This window comes from Sus scrofa, chromosome 13, assembly GCF_054392235.1.
Source record: "Sus scrofa isolate SSC_HxYL_T2T_F1_AM1 chromosome 13, Sscrofa_HxYL_maternal_Yorkshire_Landrace_v2.0, whole genome shotgun sequence".
NCBI lineage: Eukaryota > Metazoa > Chordata > Mammalia > Artiodactyla > Suidae > Sus > Sus scrofa.
In genome coordinates, this window is record NC_139395.1 from 88370431 (window position 1) to 88389046 (window position 18616).

Sequence of the window (18616 nt, forward strand, 5' to 3'; positions counted from 1 at the left end):
AGCCACATCTGCGACCTACACCACAGCTCACGGCAACATCGGATCCTTAATCCACTGAGCAAGGCAGGGATCGAACCCGCAACCTCATGGTTCCTAGTCGGATTCGTTAACCACTGGGCCACCACGGGAACTCCTCAGCTGTACTTTAATTGGAAAAAAATATGTATATAAATAAGTAAATAAACATACCCAAAGTTAGATTTTTATAAGTTGCTATTATTAGGCTAGTTACTAATTTTCCAGTGGAATGTGCCTGCATGTTTTTATATTAATTTAACTTGGCTGTTGATATAAATATCTGTGAGATGCTGTAGCTCCTGAACTCCTCCTGTAAGGTTAACACACTTACAGTGTTGTTCTACCATGAATGGATCTTCCATATACTATCATCATCATGGAATTGGCAGTTTTTACCTTCCAGGCAGTTCTTTCATCCTGTTGTAAATAGATTGAAACCAAATTTATTTTTTAATTAAGTTCAAACAATCTGGTAATTTTGCCATTGACTGCAGTACAATCTTATTAAAGTGTTTTCACTTCCTGTAGTATGATTGTTAACTTTCTTATTATAGAAAATTTTTGATCTAAGGTCAATAAGAATAGCATCTTAAGTAAAAGATTATATTTTCTTCCGTCCTAAATTCAAGGAAAAGACCTTCTGACAAAAAATAGTGCTAATGTTCTAATCAGAAGATCTCAACACTTGTTTGTCATATGCTTTACCATATTGTTTAGTCTTCTTTAGGAAGAAGATGCTATTATTCCCAATAAAGCTTACATACAGAAAGTAAAGCAGTTTCTTTGTGATTTTCAGTTAGGAACACATTTTTAGGTAGAATACTAAAAGCATAATTCATAAAAAAGTTGATTTAATTAGACTTAGTCTAAATTTAAAGTTTAACACCATTAAGGAAAAGACAAGCCACAGATAGGAAGAAAATATTTGGAAAACATAAGACTGTAAAGGACTTATACCCAGAATATGCAAATACCTCTTACAGCTCAATAATATAAAGCAAAAAGTGGGCAAAAGATTCAGATGCCTCACTAGAGAAGTTATATGAATGATGAAAGAAAAAAAAAAACCCAAAACAACACATGGAAAGATCATGAGTCTTAGGAGAAATGGGTAGCATCAAAATGACTTGCAGTGCCACATGTTGGCAAAAATGTGGAGGAACTGGAACTCTCATTCATTGCTGGTGAGAATGTAAAATAGAACTGCTTTGAAAAACAGTTTGGCAGTTTTTCAGAAAATTAAACATACAGTTACCATATGACACAGCATTTCCACCCCTAGGTATCTACCAAGGAGAAATGAAAACATGTCCACACAAAGACTTGCAGGTGAATGTTGGTAATGACATTACTTACAATAGCAAAAACTAGAAATGATCGATACAGTATATATATATATATCCCCTATTTGAGATAGATAAAAGTGTTGTGTATCCGTAATGAAATACTATTCAGCAAGAAAAAACTGAGCCTTAAAAACATATGAAGAGTAAAGTAAGCAAGACACATAAGGATATGTAAGGCTACATATTTATATGATTCAATTTCTATGAAGCTTTTTTTTTTAAGACCTTTTTAGAGCAGTTTTAGTAGGTTCACAGCAATATTGACTAAAAGGTACAGAGATTTCCCAAATACCTCCTACTGCCCCCTCCCCGACCCCGCCACACACACACACACACACACACACACACACACACACACCCCACACACACACACCCACCCACCCTCCTCCATTATAGCTTTTTCCACAATTTTGTAGTTGGAATCATATGGTATGTAGCTTTTCCAGATTGGCTTCTTTCATTTCCACCATGTTTTTTTCATGTCATGATTGCTTATTTCTTTTTAGCACTGAATAATATTCCATTGTCTTGTTTACCCATTCACCTACTGAAGGACATGTTGGTTGCTTCCAAATTTTGGAAGCTCTGAATGAAACTGCTATAAACATCTGTGTACAGGTCTTGTCTGGATATAAGTTTTAAACTCCTTGAGTTAAATACAAAGGAATATGATCATTGGACCATATGGTAAGAGAATGTTGAGTTTTCTATGACCAAACTGTCTACCAAAAGCCACATTCCATTTTGCATTCCACCCAGCAGTGAATGAGAGTTCCTATTGCTCCACATCCTCATCAACATTGGGTGGTATCAGTATTCCAGATTTCGGCTATTGTAACACTGATGTAGTAGTATCTTTTTTTTTTTTTTTTTTTTTTTTTTTTTTTTTTGGTCTTTTCTAGGGCTGCACCCAAGGCATATGGAGGTTCCCAGGCTAGGGGTTGAATCGGAGCAACAGCTGCTGGCTTATGCCAGAGCCACAGCAACGCCAAATCTGAGCATTGTCTGTGACCTACACCACAGCTCATGGCAATGCTGGATCCTTAACCCGCAGAGCTAGGCCAGGAATCGAACCTGCAATCTCTTGGTTCCTAATTGGATTCGTTAACCACTGAGTCACGACGGCAACTCCCAGTAGTATCTTGTGTTTTTTTTTTTTTGTCTTTTTGCTATTTCTTTAGGCCGCTCCCGTGGCATATGGAGGTTCCCAGGCTAGGGGTCCAATTGAAGCTGTAGCCACCGGCCTACACCAGAGCCACAGCAACGCAGGATCCGAGCCGCGTCTGCAACCTACACCACAGCTCACGGCAACGCCAGATCGTTAACCCACTGAGCAAGGGCAGGGACCGAACCCGCAACCTCATGGTTCCTAGTCAGATTCGTTAACCACTGCGCCATGAGGGGAACTCCATATCTTGTTTTAATTAGCATTTTCCTGATGTCATAAGGTGTGGAGCATCTTTTCATGTGTATTTTCTATCTGTATAGCTTCTTTGGTGAGGTCTTTGTTAAGTTCTTTGGATCATTTTTTAATTGGATTTTCTTGTTGAATTTTAAGAGTTTTTGGTATATTTTGGTTAATAGTCCTGTATCAGATACATCTTTTGTAAATAGACCTGTGACTTGTATTTTCATTCTCTTGGTGAAGTTTCTTCAAAAGAGAACTGTAGAGACAGAGACGATAAACAGTTGTCTAAGACTAGGATGTTTTTTGCAAATTGGCACAAGGAAACTTTTGGGGGGAATATCAAAACTGGATTGTAATGATGGCACAACTGTATAAATATACTACAAATTACCAGACTATACATTTTAATTATATGAATTTTGTGATTTGTAAGTTTTGCGCCAGTAAAACTTTTTTTTTTTTTTTTGTCTTTTTTCTATTTCTTGGGCCACTCCCGCGGCATATGGAGATTCCCAGGCTAGGGGTCAGATCGGAGCTGTAGCCTCCTGCACTATGGCAGAGCTACGGCAACGTGAGATCCGAGCGGCGTCTGCAACCTACACCACAGCTCACGGCAATCAATGCTGGATCGTTAACCCACTGAGCAAGGGCAGGGACCGAACCCGCAGCTTCATGGTTCCTAGTCGGATTCGTTAACCACTGCGCCACGATGGGAACTCCAAGTAAAACTTTAAAAAATAATCTTAAAATTAAAAAACAACAGGAAAACATTAAAGCTTTAATACTTTTAATACCTTGGACACAGAATGTCAGGCTCTCTCCTAATGCCACTGTCCTTTTGTGATTCCCTTGTGCACAGAGGGCTCCCCTGACAGGTTACCTGCTAAAGAGCCTAGGTTACCCTCTAAATCAAAATTTCTTCTAATTTATCAATCCTAAACCTTTTTGTTTTTAACTTTGCTTAGGGATTCCTTATTAGCAAGTTTGCTCGATGGAGTAAGAGCCTCTGGTAACCGAGATGTTTGTGTAAAAATGACATCAACTCATAAAGGTCAGCGATGGGGGTTATTCAGCATGCCGGTCGATGAGGAGGTAGAGAGCCTTCATCTCAGATTCTTGGCTACACCTCCGAGTAAGTATGGATTTAAATGTAATTGCATTTCCATCCATTAACTTAATAATAGTTTGAGAAGTACAATGAAGATCTCTAAATCTTTTTGAACCTTTCATCTCCTTACAGATGGCAACTTTGCAGATGCTGTGTTCAGGTTCAATGCTAATGTTTCATATAGCGGAGTTCTACATGCAGTAACGCAGGATGTAAGATAAATTGTATTGTAATTTGTTCATTGTCATTAACTTTTGGTATGGAAACTTTTTTGAAATATTCTTCCTCACCTAGGGTCTCTTCTCAGAAAACAAAGAAAAACTGATCAATAATGCTATAACAGCATTATTGTCCCAAGAGGGAGATGTTGTTGCTTCAAATGCAGAACTTGAAAGTCAGTTCCAAGCTGTGAGGAGGCTTGTGGCTTCCAAAGCTGGTTTTTTAGCCTTTACTCAGCTTCCAAAGTAAGTGGTCTTAAATTTTTTTTAGAGAATTCGAACAATTCAGAATAGCAAATAGTCCACAATTTACCTCTTTATATCTGACTAAAACCTGATACCTATTAATATGCTGATACAGTAGTTTTTGATTGATTTGAAATAAAAAAGGAAGGTGAATGGAACTGGTGATATTACTAACTCTTATTTATCCATTCACCCATGATATTACTGACTCTTGTTTTAGTGAATTTGAATGGGAAATTATATGCCTTTTAATTTTAATTAACCTTAAGAAAATCTTCCGCCTCAAAGAAAAAAATTATTCTGAAAACTGATGTGTTCCAGAGATGGGATTCAGAGTATGTAATTGCAGTAGTAATGTAAAAACATAAGATGACTTATTATGTTATATCTTAATAATGAAATAATAGAATAATGCTCTGCCATTAATACTATATGCTTGTTGTTTTGTTTCACAAGGTTTCGGGAGCGTCTAGGAGTGAAAGTGGTAAAAGCACTCAAAAGGAGCAATAATGGAGTAATCCATGCAGCTGTTGATATGCTGTGTGCCCTCATGTGTGTAAGTAATAGTGTTTCTCTTAAATTGATTTTAAGTTGACTGATGGTTTAAATTTCCACAATTCATTGTTCTTATATTTCCTAACTTGCTCTTATAGCCATTTACTTATTCAAATTAACATATGTTTAGCAAAGCCTATAAACTAGGCACTGTGCTATGTGCTAGAAATACAAAGATGTTGAGACAAAGTCCCTTCCTTAAAATTGCTTACTGTCTAGTAAGGTAGGCATTTGTATACAATATAAAATAGTAGGGGCCATGGGATCCCTAAAAAGCAGCATTTAATTTTGATTTTGTGGTGAGAAGATAAAAGATTCTAGGCCAATCTTTCTGGAAGATGTGATGCTTGATCTGAATCTTGAAGGGCTGCCAGGTATTTTCTACTTGTGAGAAGACTTTCCTGGGAAGAAGTAATAGAATATGCAAAAGATATTTGGGAAACAGCAAATAATTGAATATGATTGGATCATCATATAAGTATGGGGGCACATAGGCTTAAGAATTATAGCTAGAGATGTATGCAGAGACAGCCATAAAAAGCCTTTTGTATCAGAAAAGCTAGATTTATATCCTTTTAGTAGGAACAACTGAAAGATTTTTTTTTTCAACAAGGGAGTGGTAACATATCAGGTCTGACTTTTAGGAAACTCACCAGTAGTGTGTGGAGTATAGCTCATCAGTGGTATGTGGAGTGTAGGTTAGAGGCGAGGTTAGAGGCAGGTAGAGCAAATTCTGCAAGAAATGAGATGCTGGGCTAAAGAAGGCACATTTGAAAGCTGTTTGAGAGGTAAAGATCTAACTTGGTGACAGTTTGCTGGGGGGAGAAGCAATGCTGAATTTAACTTTGAGGTTTCTGATTTATCTTAATTTTTTTAAAATTTTACTTATTTTTTCTTTTTTATGGTTGTACTTGTGGCACATGGAAGTTCCCGAGCTAGGGGTCGAATATGGGCTGCAGCTGCTGGCCTATGGCACAGCCACAGCAATGCTGGATCTGAACTGAGCCTGCGACCTACGCTGCACCTTAATCCACTGAGCAGGGCCAGGGATTGAACCTGCATCCGCAGGGATACTAGTTGGGTTCTTAATCCTCTGAGCCATAGCAGTAACTCCCTGATTTATCTGAATTTGTATGTAGTATATGGACTTTACTCCTTATACAAAGTATTTTAGGCAGACTTAGTGGTAGAGAATAAACACAAGTAATTGCTTGTATAAAACCTTGCATTTATTCCTCAAAGTGGATTATATTTTATTTACTACAAATAATTCCATTAAAAGAATTAGTGGAAAAGATAGAACATAACAAGTGTGAAATAAACACATTGAGCTCTCATTACACATTAGGTGTTGGCTATTTTACATGACTTGTCTCATTTAAGCTTCATAATAGTTCAAAGAGGTGAGTACTATTATTTCCACTTTATAGCTGAGGAAAATGAAACTGAGAGACTTAAAGTAATTTAACTGTGTCTAAAGTCAGCTATAGTCAGCAAAATTAGGATTTGATCTTTACTCCTATTATGCTAAACTCCATTTTATGCTCTTATATTATTCCAGCAGTCAAAAGAGAATCATCTTGAGAAAAGGGATATTTGCTGCTAATTTTAGTACTTGCTTTTATATGCTAAGCTTTATCATTTCAATAAATATGTGAAGAGGAGAGAGAATGGATATTTGCCTTTTAAGAAGGAGATCTGTGACTTTTTCTTTCAAAAGTGCTTTGTGCGGTACTATGTACATTTACTTGGACAGATTATTCATGAAGTTTCCCAGGGGAAATCATCACTTCTGCCAGCTTCTCTTACCTCAAGTTTCATTTTTGCTGTAAACTTTAAAGGTTATGGTTTTCAGTACTTTCAGCGTTTAATGGGTACTCTTTATAAATAACTTTTGTGTGATGCCACTGCTCATGAGTTATCACTGTTTTTAACCAATAGCCCATGCATGATGACTATGACTTAAGACAAGAACAGTTGAACAAAGCTTCTCTTCTCTCTTCAAAGAAGTTTCTGGAAAACTTACTGGAGAAATTTAATTCCCATGTGGTAAGTTGTAATTAAATTTGTCTTAATGAGAGATACCATACATTATTGAAAGCTATTCTGGAAATGCAACATGGACAGTTTTGTTTGAATTGTGGCCCTCAGCTTTATTCAGTATTGGTCACAGTTCAGTTTGGTCACAAATAATGAAATATTCTGTTTCAGGACTATATCCATTTATTTGAAAAGGATTAAGTTGCAAAGCCTTTAGATTTTTACAGTGATATCACAGATTTTTGCTTTTTTACCTCTCTTTAAAAATGTCACTGTGGCATTCCCATTGTAGTGCAGCAGAAATGAATCCGACTAGTATCCATGAGAATGCAGGTTCGATCCCTGGCCTCACTCAGTGGGTCGGGGATCTGATGTTGCTGTGAGCTGTGGTTTAGGTCGCTGATGTGGCTCGGATCCTGCGTTGCTATGGCTGTGGTGTAGCATAGCAGCTGTAGCTTTGATTCATCTCCTAACCTGGGAATCTCCATATGCTGTGGGTGTGGCCCTAAAAAGCTAAATAAATAAAATAATAATAATAAAAAAAAGTCATTATGAAATACGTTGCTTTCAAAAAAAATTAAGCCTGGAGTTCCTGTCATGGCTCAGTGAAAACAAAGCTGACTAGTATCCATGAGGACACAGGTTCGATCCTTGGCCTCACTCAGTGGGTTAAGGATTCAGCATTGTGAGCTGTAGTGTAGGTCACAGATGCGACTGGGATCTGGCGTTGCTGTGGCATGGGCCGGCAGCTACAGCTCCAATTTGACCCCTAGCCTGGGAACTTCCATATGCCAAGTGTGCAGCCTTAAAAAGACAAAAAATAAAGAAAGAAAATTAAGGCAAATTGTTGTTCCTCAGTCAGGGGTAACAGCTTTGGAGATGAGCAATCTATAACATCTAGAAGAAATATGAACAAATTGCCAGAGTTTTTCAAGTGTTGTCAGAGATGGCTTTTTATACAAATACACATTAACCTTCATTATACATGTTTGAGGAATCTTGGTTATTCTCTTGAAATGAGACTAAATTTTAATTATTTTACTTTTGACATAGGGTAAACAGTGGGTTTGCTGCTGTAAAAGGAGTACTGCTTTGAGTAGTATTCATGTTGAGAGTACTTTGAAACTCATATTGGGAAAATTACATGTTTACTTCTAACATACAGAATAACAGAAAGAAACCCATTATTGCTCTGTTTTAAGCTATGCTCTCTGTTCTAAGCCAAGGCAATGTGTTACTTTGTTTCAGGATCATGGGACTGGTGCCCTAGTTATTAGTTCACTCTTGGACTTCCTTACTTTTGCCCTCTGTGCTCCGTATAGTGAGACCACAGAAGGGCAGCAGTTTGATATGCTTCTGGAAATGGTGGCATCTAATGGAAGAACACTCTTTAAACTCTTTCAGGTGAGGGCTTATACTTTTATCAGATAACAACTAATCAGAGAGAATCACTTTTGGGGTCAGTTTTTAAAATAATACATGTATGCTTCTGTCATGATATAAATAAATACAACCTAGTACATTGTCATATTAGAACATTTAATTCCACAGGTGTCTTGGTGTTTCATATAGAGCTCTGTTGATGGCTTTTGACCATTTGACTCTGTTGCACATCTTTTCTATCTTAGAATGAAAAACTCAAATTGTTTTCTGTGGTAGGCCCAAAGTTCCTTTTTCTTTACAAATTTCCAAATAATAAAATGAGCTTTAGCGACTGTTCATAGGCAGTTGAAAATATTTATGTCATATAATACTGTAATACTTATTATGTATGTATACGTGTATATATGCTATTTGTATTTTTATTTTAGTATCATAATTGTTTAATATGTATCATTCAAATAGAATATATATTATTATTTAAATAAGTGCTAGCTGTTTTCTGCTACTCTAAACTCTTTAAGTATCTGTAAAGTTATTTTGTAAGAATACCTAGTTTTAAACCAAACTCTGAACTTTGAGATGTATCTTTACTAATTTTTTGGCTTATACCTTGCATAAAATTGTATATCCCTCTGAAGAGCAACAGCTAAATATATTGGAAAAAATTATTTCATTCTATGAAACTTTTTTCCTCCTTATTTTAAAGCATCCTTCCATGGCAATTATAAAGGGAGCTGGATTGGTTATGAAGGCAATAATAGAGGTGAGAGAACAATTTTGAAATTTTAAACTTGAATGTTGATTGGCTGTTTGAACTTAAACTGACAAAAGTTACCCTTCAGTGTTTTATGCGAAATATGCTGTTTTCCTGGGTGAGAAAAATAATTTAAATCTTTATATTCTAAACTAGTTGCAGAAACAATCCTCACTAATAAACTAAGGATTTTAAGTTCCTAAGTAAGAGGGTTTAGAGCAAATTAATCTTTCTTATACTCCCTTATTTGTTTTATTTTAAATGAAAAGTTAGGAGCTCCAATTTGACCCCTACCAGGGCAACTTCCATATGCCATGGGTATGGCCCTAAAAAGACAAAAAAAGAAAGTTAGCATTCTTTTCTCTCTTCCTCTTTTTTGGGGGGAGATGGTGGTGGGTGATGGTATTGAAACTTTAGGTACTAAGTTTATATGGAAATCTATTAATTAGTTTGTAGCAGAGTGGTATCAAATAAGTGTGGTAACAAGTTCCTCATGCCAACCTGCATATGTAATTAAGCTCTAGGGATCAGGACATAATAACATTGTTGTACATAGAATTTTTGTGTGGTGGCTTTAGTCTTCTACATTTTTTAGAAGATTGTGGCTATGAATGTCAGCTTACATACTGGATGTTCACAATATCAGTCTAAATGGCTTTTTTTTTTTTTTTTTTTGTCTTTTTGCCTTTTCTTGGGCTGCTCCTGCGGCATATGGAGGTTCCTAGGCTAGGGGTCGAATCAGAGCTGTAGCCGCCGGCCTATGCCACAGCCACAGCAACGCAGGATCCGAACCGCGTTTGCGACCTGTACCACAGTTCACGGCAATGCTGGATCCTTAACCCACTGAGCAAGGCCAGGGATCGAACCCGCAACCTCATGGTTCCTAGTCAGATTCGTTAGCCATTGCGCCACCATGGGAACTCCTAAATGGCTTTTGAACTGTTGTATTCTTTGGTTGCCATTGTAGTAATTTGGATAACATGTAAGGGTTTGAACCTTTTATCAAAAAATCATGCCATTGGAGCTCATGAATATAATGAGTAGCTAAATAATAAGCACAGAATTTAGTATACTGTTAAGCATCTGTTAAAAAATCAGGGCAATTCCCTTATGGCACAGTGGGTGAAGAATCCAGTGATGTCTCTGCAGTGGCTTGGGCCATTGCTGTGGTACAAATTCAGTCCCTGGCCCAGGAACTTCCACATGCCGTAGACGTAGCCAAAAAAAGTCATGTATAGACAATGGATTGGTTAGAACATCAATGTTTATTTGCATTTTTATTTTATTTTAGTTGTATATGTTGCAACTAAAAGCTAATTTTCCTCTCTCCAGCTAATGGGTTCTATGTGCAATATTAGCTTCCAAAGTAAGTACCACATCTCTCACAGAGCTTAAAGTAGCCAGGACAGGACCATGAGACCATACCAAAGTGTATTCCTGACCTTGATCCACCCTGTACATTGCCATTCAGAAGTACGTAATGAGTGCCAGGTATAATCAAAATGCCAACTTAGGCTTCAGTGCAAGCCACATGTGTCAGATTCATGGCCAGTGACTAGCCAATGTGTGTAAGGAGGGTTTTATTTATTTACACTGATACCCTGACAAAGTGTCTTAAATTGTTGTTTTCTGATTGTGAAAGCAGTATATGATCTTTTAAGAAACATTGGGATGTTAAAAAAAAAAAAACAAAAACTATAAGGAACAAGTAAGTCACCTGCATTTTTACCATCCAGGGACAACTGCTATTAGTATTTTGGCAAATTTCCTCTCAGACTGTGTTCAAAATTATGTATGTACATATGCATACTTTGTATGTATTTGTATGCATATTGTGTATTCATTTATGCCCAAATGGTATATGTAGGTGTCCATACTCTGTATATATTTGTATACATACTACATATTTTGTTGTACTATATACTTGCGCTGTTTTTCCATTAACACTGTGAGGATTTTTACTTTTCTACAGGTTGTCTTAATTATCACACTGCTTGCTTAATTCATAGTTCTATAATTACTTTTGTTAGTAGTCTTATCTGTCCTACCCTTTTGTCAAAGTGAGTCCAGATAAGCAGAGTGAAATCATAATAGGAAGAACTACCCCAGCATCACATCATATTTTAACATGAAAATGTATGTATCTTTAATAACGAAAGCAAGCTAAGTTTGCAGATACCTTTTGTAGGAATTGTTGATTTTTCTGAGTCACCTCTCTCCTTCATTGAGTGAATGAAACTGATTTTAATACTAAATTAAGCAAAGTGTAATAAGGAACATTTAAACCTCATTCCAAAGGCAAATAATATTTTTTAAATGACTTGGACTACCATTTACCTATGTTATTTTTGGATAATTAAAGTTGTATTTTTCATTTTTATTATATACTGAGTAATTTTTATCTAGAGATGTAAAATTAGTTTTACAAAATTAGAATAGCTTGCTTTAGATTGCTGCTTTAGGGATCATTTTACCTTTTTTCCAAAGGAAGGTGACAAAGAAATTGCGACAAAAATGCAGGAACTTGCACTAAGTGAAGGTGCCTTACCTCGACACTTACACACTGCGATGTTTACAATAAGCTCAGATCAAAGGATGCTTACAAATAGGTAGGTTAAATTTAATTTGTTATACTTAACTTGCTGTTTACAGAATGGATTCAGATTTATATAAAACAAACTGAATAATGTTGTTTGGGTTACACAAATGTTTCGTTTTATTTTGATTCATCTAGTTCTTTTCCTTTCTTCATAGAAGGATTATACTCAGATGATCATTGTCCCTGTCCCTGCATAACTGGGGAGGAAAATATAAAACTGTGTTTGCTTTTTTAACACCACTTCCTTTCATCAAACTCTACACGCATAGTCATGGGACTGGAATCGAAAAGAGTACTTAGTAGCTTATGGAACTAGAAGCACATGCCCCCTAGGCTTTTCTTCTTGTGTTTTCTTCTGGCCACCTTGCATGTAGATTACCTCATGTGAAAACGTCAACCAGCTGATTTTTAAATAAATTACTCTAAGAATAAAGAAGACTTTAAAATCTTACCTAAGCCTATCCTAAATATCTTGTAGTTAAACCATTTTCCCTTTGCCAAATCATTTTCTTTTTTATAATAATCCTTCAAATATGAGGAAACACATAAATCTCCAGGCTCTATGAATTCCAGCCCTTTTAAACCTTTCTTTATGAATCCTAACATGCAACCCTTTCATATATCCTTAGCATACCATATTATTGCTCATGACTCATATTAGTAAAGTATATATAATAAAATTTTTAATCATGTTCTTTTTGACTTTTTTAAATAGCATAAATTGCTGACTTATGTTTACTTTTATGAAAATGTAAACTTCATTTCTTTATCACCTATGTCTGGTTATTGAATGTTGTAATGTGCTGCCCTGCCAATAGTTTTCTGCTGTTTATGCTGTTATAAGAAGCTATCTGCATTCTTGACTTGTAAATGTTAGCCACAAAAGTAGTCTTCTCTGTTGCCTGTGAGGTCAAAAAGATATGAAAGGCAGGTTATTTCTTTGGTGTACTCCATATTAGCAATGCTGAACACCATTTTTCATTACCAGAGAGACTATTTGATGTCTTACTGCATTAAACCCTCATGTTTTCTGTTGCATCTTGTGTCTCTTTTTATTATAGTTAATTAGTTATGTTTCTTACTGTGATCGGTCATAGTATTGAAAAGCTATCAAATTGTAATAGAAATACCTCTTTTCATTTGCATTGCTTTATCTTTTACAAATTGCTACTATAAAATGTCATCTCTCTTAATTCCTCATTAAAACCTTTTTAGAAATCATTGATATGGTGATAGCTACTAAATGCTGGGGAAGGAAATTACAAGTGTCATTACTTCAATATGTTAGCTTCCAAATTGGCACAGGAGTGAATAGTTGTAGTAGTGTTTGTTTATTATTATTATTATTGATGTCAGAACAAAGCACAGTTTGGGTTTTCCTATTAAACTTTTTTCTGGAACTATAACACATATGTAAACATGTATGCCTGTAAGTGGTTATTTGGTTATTTCCCTCACAGGTTTCATGCCCATTCTTATTGTAAATGGCAGTTGAATCCCTACCAAAACACAGAATGGTGGTGAATAAAATATATTCCTTGTTTGTGAGGAGTTTCCAGTCTAGGTGACAGATGTCATCATGAGGATTAAGATTAATAAGTGATTAAGTCATAGATAGATTCAACACAAATCTTAGATTTCCACTTAGAACTAAAGAATGCTTTTAGCTCAAAAGTGGGAATAGATTAGATTAACTTGTTTTTAGTGCTTTAAACCTTTGTTCAAATTCCAAAACTGAAAATATTTTCTATCTCTGACTTTGCCATAAAGGATATATTAGAACATAATTGACTTTTGCTCATGTTTGTAATTCCAAAGAATGCCAGAATGCTATGATCACTATAGCATGATTTTTATACAAACTAATTATACTCTCAAATCTGATTATTTCCGTGTCTTTAAATATGGTAAGAACTTATATCTTTATGCTCAGGTTTATTGAAAATTAATTATTCATCAAGGAAGTATTTTAATTTGGAGAAAATATTAAAACATTAGCAATATTTGAACTACTATCTCATATCTCTCCAAATTAAAATACTATTTTTAATATTTAACATCAAAATGATTTTTTTTACTGTAGTCTTATTTCTTATATGATATTTTGTTCTTAAAAATTCCCTTCTGTTCTAGCTGAGATAAAGCAGCAAACCTTTCTCAACGTCTGCTTTTTTCAGACAGCTAAGTAGACATTTAGTGGGACTCTGGACAGCTGATAATGCAACTGCGACAAACTTGTTAAAACGAATTTTGGTAAGTCAGTTGAATAACTGGAAAAAATTATATATTCTTGCTCAATAAAATTTCATTAATGAATTGTTTATACTGTTAAGGGTTTTTTAATTTATCTGTTTTTAATATAAAAGATACTTATCAAAGGAGTTGTCATATAATAAATGCTACCCTCAATAGCTAAATCATAGTATTAATTTAAGTTTTGAAGGCTAGATATTTTGTATGTGTGTGCAGTTGTTTGGGAAATTGATTTTGTATCTTTTGTTTGTTTGTTTTTAGCCGCCAGGCTTGCTGGCATACTTGGACAGTTCAGATCCAGTTCCTGAAAAGGATGCTGATCGTATGCATGTTAGAGATAATGTGAAGATAGCAATGGTAAATATGGCTGTTCTAATTATCTTTTCAGTATGAAAGAGTACTTTTTTCCTGAAACACACTAAACCAAGAATTCACTACATTAAATAGTAGCGTTCTTTTAAAAAATTGTTATTATTGGAGTTCCTGCTGTACCTCAGTAGGTTAAGGACCTGATGTTGTCTCTGTGAGAATTCAGGTTTGCTCCTTGGCCTTGCTCAGTGGGTTAGGGATTTGGTGTTGCCTCAAGCTGTAGCATAGGTCACAGATGCCACTCAGTTCTGGTGTTGCTATGGCTGAGCATATGCCTCAGCTGTAGCTCTCATTCAGTCCCTAGCCTGGGAACTTCCATATGCCGCAGGTGTGACCCTAAAAAGAAAAAATAAGTAAAATAAAATAATTATTAACAGCTTTATTGAGGTAAAATTTACATTCGCAAAATTGTAACTATTTTTAGTGTATAGTTCAATAATCTTTATATATTTACAGAGTTGTAGTTATCACCACAATCAATTTTTTGTTAATGCTGCACCCGTGGCATATGGAAGATTCTGGGCCAGGGGTTGAATCTCAGTTACAGCTGCAACCACAGCTGTGGCAACACCAGATCCTTTAACCCATTGCGCTGGGCTGGGGATTGAACCTGCACCTCTGCAGTGACTGGAGCCATGGCAGTTGGATTCTTAACCCACTGCACCACAGTGGAAACTCCACCACAATCTAATTTTATGAATAGTGATAATCTTGTATGTTTTTTCCTCTTAACTCAGCATATTGGTATGGATTTTTATTTTTTTATTTAATTTTAATTTTAATTTTTTTTTTTTTTTTTTTTTTTTTTTTGTCTTTTTCTAGGGCTGCATCCGTGGCATATGGAGGTTCCCAGGCTAGGGTCCAATGAGAGCTGAAACTGTTGGCCTACGCCACAGCCACACCAACCACAGATCTGAGCTGCATTTGCAACCTACACTACAGCTCACGGCAGTGCCAGATCCTTAACCACTGAGGAAGGCCAGGGATCGAACCCACAACCTCATGGTCCCTAGTCAGATTCGTTAACCACTGAGCCACGATGGGAACTCCAGAAAATTAAAAATTTTTTTTTTAATTTCATATGTAAAAAGTCATATTTTACACATAAAATGTGCTTTGAGACATGTCGGTAGAAGGGGCCAACACTAAAATAAATTAACTTGAGTAGGGCTCTTTTTTTTCTTTTTGCTGTGCCCTACAGCATGCGGAAGTTCCCTGGCATGCCATAGCAGTGACAGTGCTAGATCCTTAACCTGCTGTGCCTCCAGAGAACTCCAGTGGTTTTTTTCTTTACAAAACTATATTAGTCATTGATGGGCTATCTTTGAGAAAATTACTTAACATCTTTCAAGATATGCTGTTATAATATTGTCTTCTATGGGTTCTTTTCTTGTCTTCATCTGATTTCTCTGCTTGTACCCACTTATATCTTGTCATCCCTCTAAAAGGACTCTTCTTGAAAACTAGGTAGGAAAGTTAAGATTTCTTAGACAAAAAGTCTAATTTATTGTAGAAATTTTCACCTTGTTTTTTCACTGAGCCCTAACATTCAGTATTTATTTAATCATATATAATAGGGTGATTCAGCTTTACTTAGATTTTTAAAATAAATTCACAAATAGGATTCTAATGGAATTCACTGTTATTTTTTAGGATCAGTATGGAAAATTTAATAAAGTTCCAGAGTGGCAAAGACTAGCTGGAAAAGCTGCTAAAGAAGTTGAAAAATTTGCCAAAGAAAAAGTGGATCTCGTGTTAATGCACTGGAGAGACAGAATGGGAATTGCACAAAAAGAGGTAAAAATAAAGCCTTCTTCCACACTGGTAGCACATCTATATGTCCTAGATTTACTTCAGTTGTTGTTCACAAAGATGATAGACTGATACTTTTGACTGAACTAAAGAAATGTCACCTAATTCTGACTATATTTTTATATAAATTTTTCTTAATTTATAGTTTTATGAATCAGTGATTTGGATTTTATTTAATAAAATTTCCATTCTTAATTTTTCCTTCATAGCTTTAAGTTTGCATACTTTTAAATTCACATGTATCTAGTTCATTCTTTTCTAAACTTTGTTTTGTAGCTATAAAAATAAAGTTGCCCTTCTTTTTATTGAGAGCTAGCCAGACAAGTATTTTGAAAAATAAAATTCACGTCGTTCAATTATATTTACTGTATGTACTTATATTTTTCAGTATTACTTCTCAGGTCAGTGTCAGATCTAAAACAGTTTGAGTCAATTTTCAGCAGGTAGTATGTGCTGTAGAACCTAATCACGTAATGTTCATTCTTCTATCTGGGATAGAGTGTACACTGGTTAAGACTGATGTAAGGTTTCAAGTAAAAGGTGACTTGGTCTCACAGTTTCTGTTGACTACACTTAAATTATTTCCCTTTATCTATTTATGGTAGCTGTTTTCTTATTCAAGGAAAGCAATATAAGTATCTTTCTAAAACAAACAGGTTTCTAATGAATTAACAGAATATCTAAACATAAAGTATCAGGTACAACAGAACAAATACTATTGTCTTGTGTGTCTCTATGAAATTAAGACCAAAATTCGGTTCTTTAGAACTTGAACATGATGGGTTAATGCTAATTTGTATGAGTGGCATTCACCTCATGAAGAATCATGAGACAGGCTTTTGAATGTATGGGATAATAAAGAGGATACTGAACTTTGAGTTGGTTAACCTTCACCAAGTCTGATTCCATCACTTATTAACCTGTATGGCAAGTTACCAGTTTTCAGAATTTTACTTTGCTCTCATAAAATCGGAATAACAGTACCTCCCTTTTCTATCCCATAGGGTTGCTTTGATGTACAAACAAGATAATAATAAAAGCACTATATACATGTCTAGTCATGATAGTATAGCTATAATATTTGAAAATTGAAAATCTACAGAGATGAATGATTTTCACAGTTATTAAAATTACAAGCTCCTGGCTTCAGGTAGTCAAATCCATTTTTAAAATATCAGTTGTTGGAGTTCAATTCTATTCCTAGCCTGGGAACCTCCATGTGCCATGGGTGCGGTCCTAAAAGACCAAAAAAAAAAAAAAAAAAAAAAACAGTTGTTTCAAGCTGTCGGATAATTATACTAAAAATAAGTTTTTAGCATCAGATTTCATATATAACATCCAGCATAAGCTTGAACACAAAGTTATTCTAGCTAGAAATGTGGATAAACATCTTTTATTTAAAGACAACAATTCAGAGGGAAAAGAATGTATTTTTAATATCAATAATGTTTTATTGGTCTGTTGGTTTCATTTACATAGGGTGTCCTTTAAAGTGTTGAGCAAGTAATGACACCGGACAGATTTGCTGGTCAATAAATTATTTTGATGGCAAATGAATTATTTCTTCCAGGGCACTGTTTTTTGTTTTTTCCTTTTTAGGGCCACACCCACAGCATATGGAAGTTCCCAGGCTAGGGGACAAATCAGAGCTACAGCTCCCAGCATATGCCACATTAACTCTGAATCTGAGCTGCGTCTGCGACCTACACCGGATCCCCCACCAACTGATTAAGGCCAGGGATTGAACCCACATCCTCATGGATACTTGTTGGATTCATTTCTGCTGCGCCACAACGGGAACTCCCCCAGGCTACTGTTTTTAACATTAATTTCTTTATGAAACTTAATAATCTTTGTGACTATTTTTTTCATAGAAATATTAACACCAGAATATCTCATTAATGAATTTGTGCTTTAGCTAAAATCTGAAAATTAACCATTGTCCATGTTAACTGTTTAGTCTTGAACTGCACTTTTTGTATAATCAGAATGTTTATGAAGTCAGAGCCGTTTGTAGTTTATGTTTTGTGTTAGATTAATAATAACCTTTGGCTAATGTATAAAATTGCTTTTTTCTTATTTATGTTATTTTCAGTTTAGGGATTTTTTTTTAGCCAGTTAGGACTTTTAGCCTAAGTCTCTAAGTCAGTTTTAGCTTAGTTTATGGAGAGCTGGTTGTCCTTTTTCTGTATAGTGTTTACATTTTCATTACTCTAGACTCCTAGCTTTTTGTCCTGAGGGCAAGGGAAATTGATGAAGCACTACTTAGAGGTTTTAAGGAAAGGTTTATAATTAAAACTGAAATTTTGAACTGTTCATATGCTTTAAGTCACCTAACCTTAGTTTTCATGGTGTGTACAGAACTAAAATAGTGGGAAATATTTCCTTAATTAATGTTTTATATTTCAAACAACATTTACTTTTTAAAAATTACTATTCATTTTATCTTAGTCTTTCTGTGGTATCTAGTCTGTTTTCTTTATTTTATATGATTTGCCACTTCTTTA

The 18616-nt window shown here is 35.3% G+C and overlaps 1 protein-coding gene across 3 annotated transcripts in view; it reads left to right on the forward strand.

The window, feature by feature from the left end:
- DNAJC13 (DnaJ heat shock protein family (Hsp40) member C13) overlaps nucleotides 1-18616 on the forward strand; it is a 134050-nt gene that overhangs the window by 50359 nt on the left and 65075 nt on the right. For 2 of the 3 annotated variants that reach the window (XM_021069457.2, XM_003132418.6), the window contains exons 10-20: nucleotides 3738-3904; nucleotides 4013-4092; nucleotides 4175-4344; nucleotides 4801-4900; nucleotides 6841-6948; nucleotides 8188-8343; nucleotides 9029-9085; nucleotides 11564-11685; nucleotides 13853-13928; nucleotides 14190-14285; nucleotides 15951-16094. In XM_021069457.2, coding sequence (XP_020925116.1) covers nucleotides 3738-3904; nucleotides 4013-4092; nucleotides 4175-4344; nucleotides 4801-4900; nucleotides 6841-6948; nucleotides 8188-8343; nucleotides 9029-9085; nucleotides 11564-11685; nucleotides 13853-13928; nucleotides 14190-14285; nucleotides 15951-16094 — 1276 coding nt within the window. Of the gene's footprint in view, nucleotides 1-3737; nucleotides 3905-4012; nucleotides 4093-4174; nucleotides 4345-4800; nucleotides 4901-6840; nucleotides 6949-8187; nucleotides 8344-9028; nucleotides 9086-11563; nucleotides 11686-13852; nucleotides 13929-14189; nucleotides 14286-15950; nucleotides 16106-18616 lie in introns of all 3 variants that reach the window. The other variant, XM_084989673.1, reaches the window with a different exon arrangement.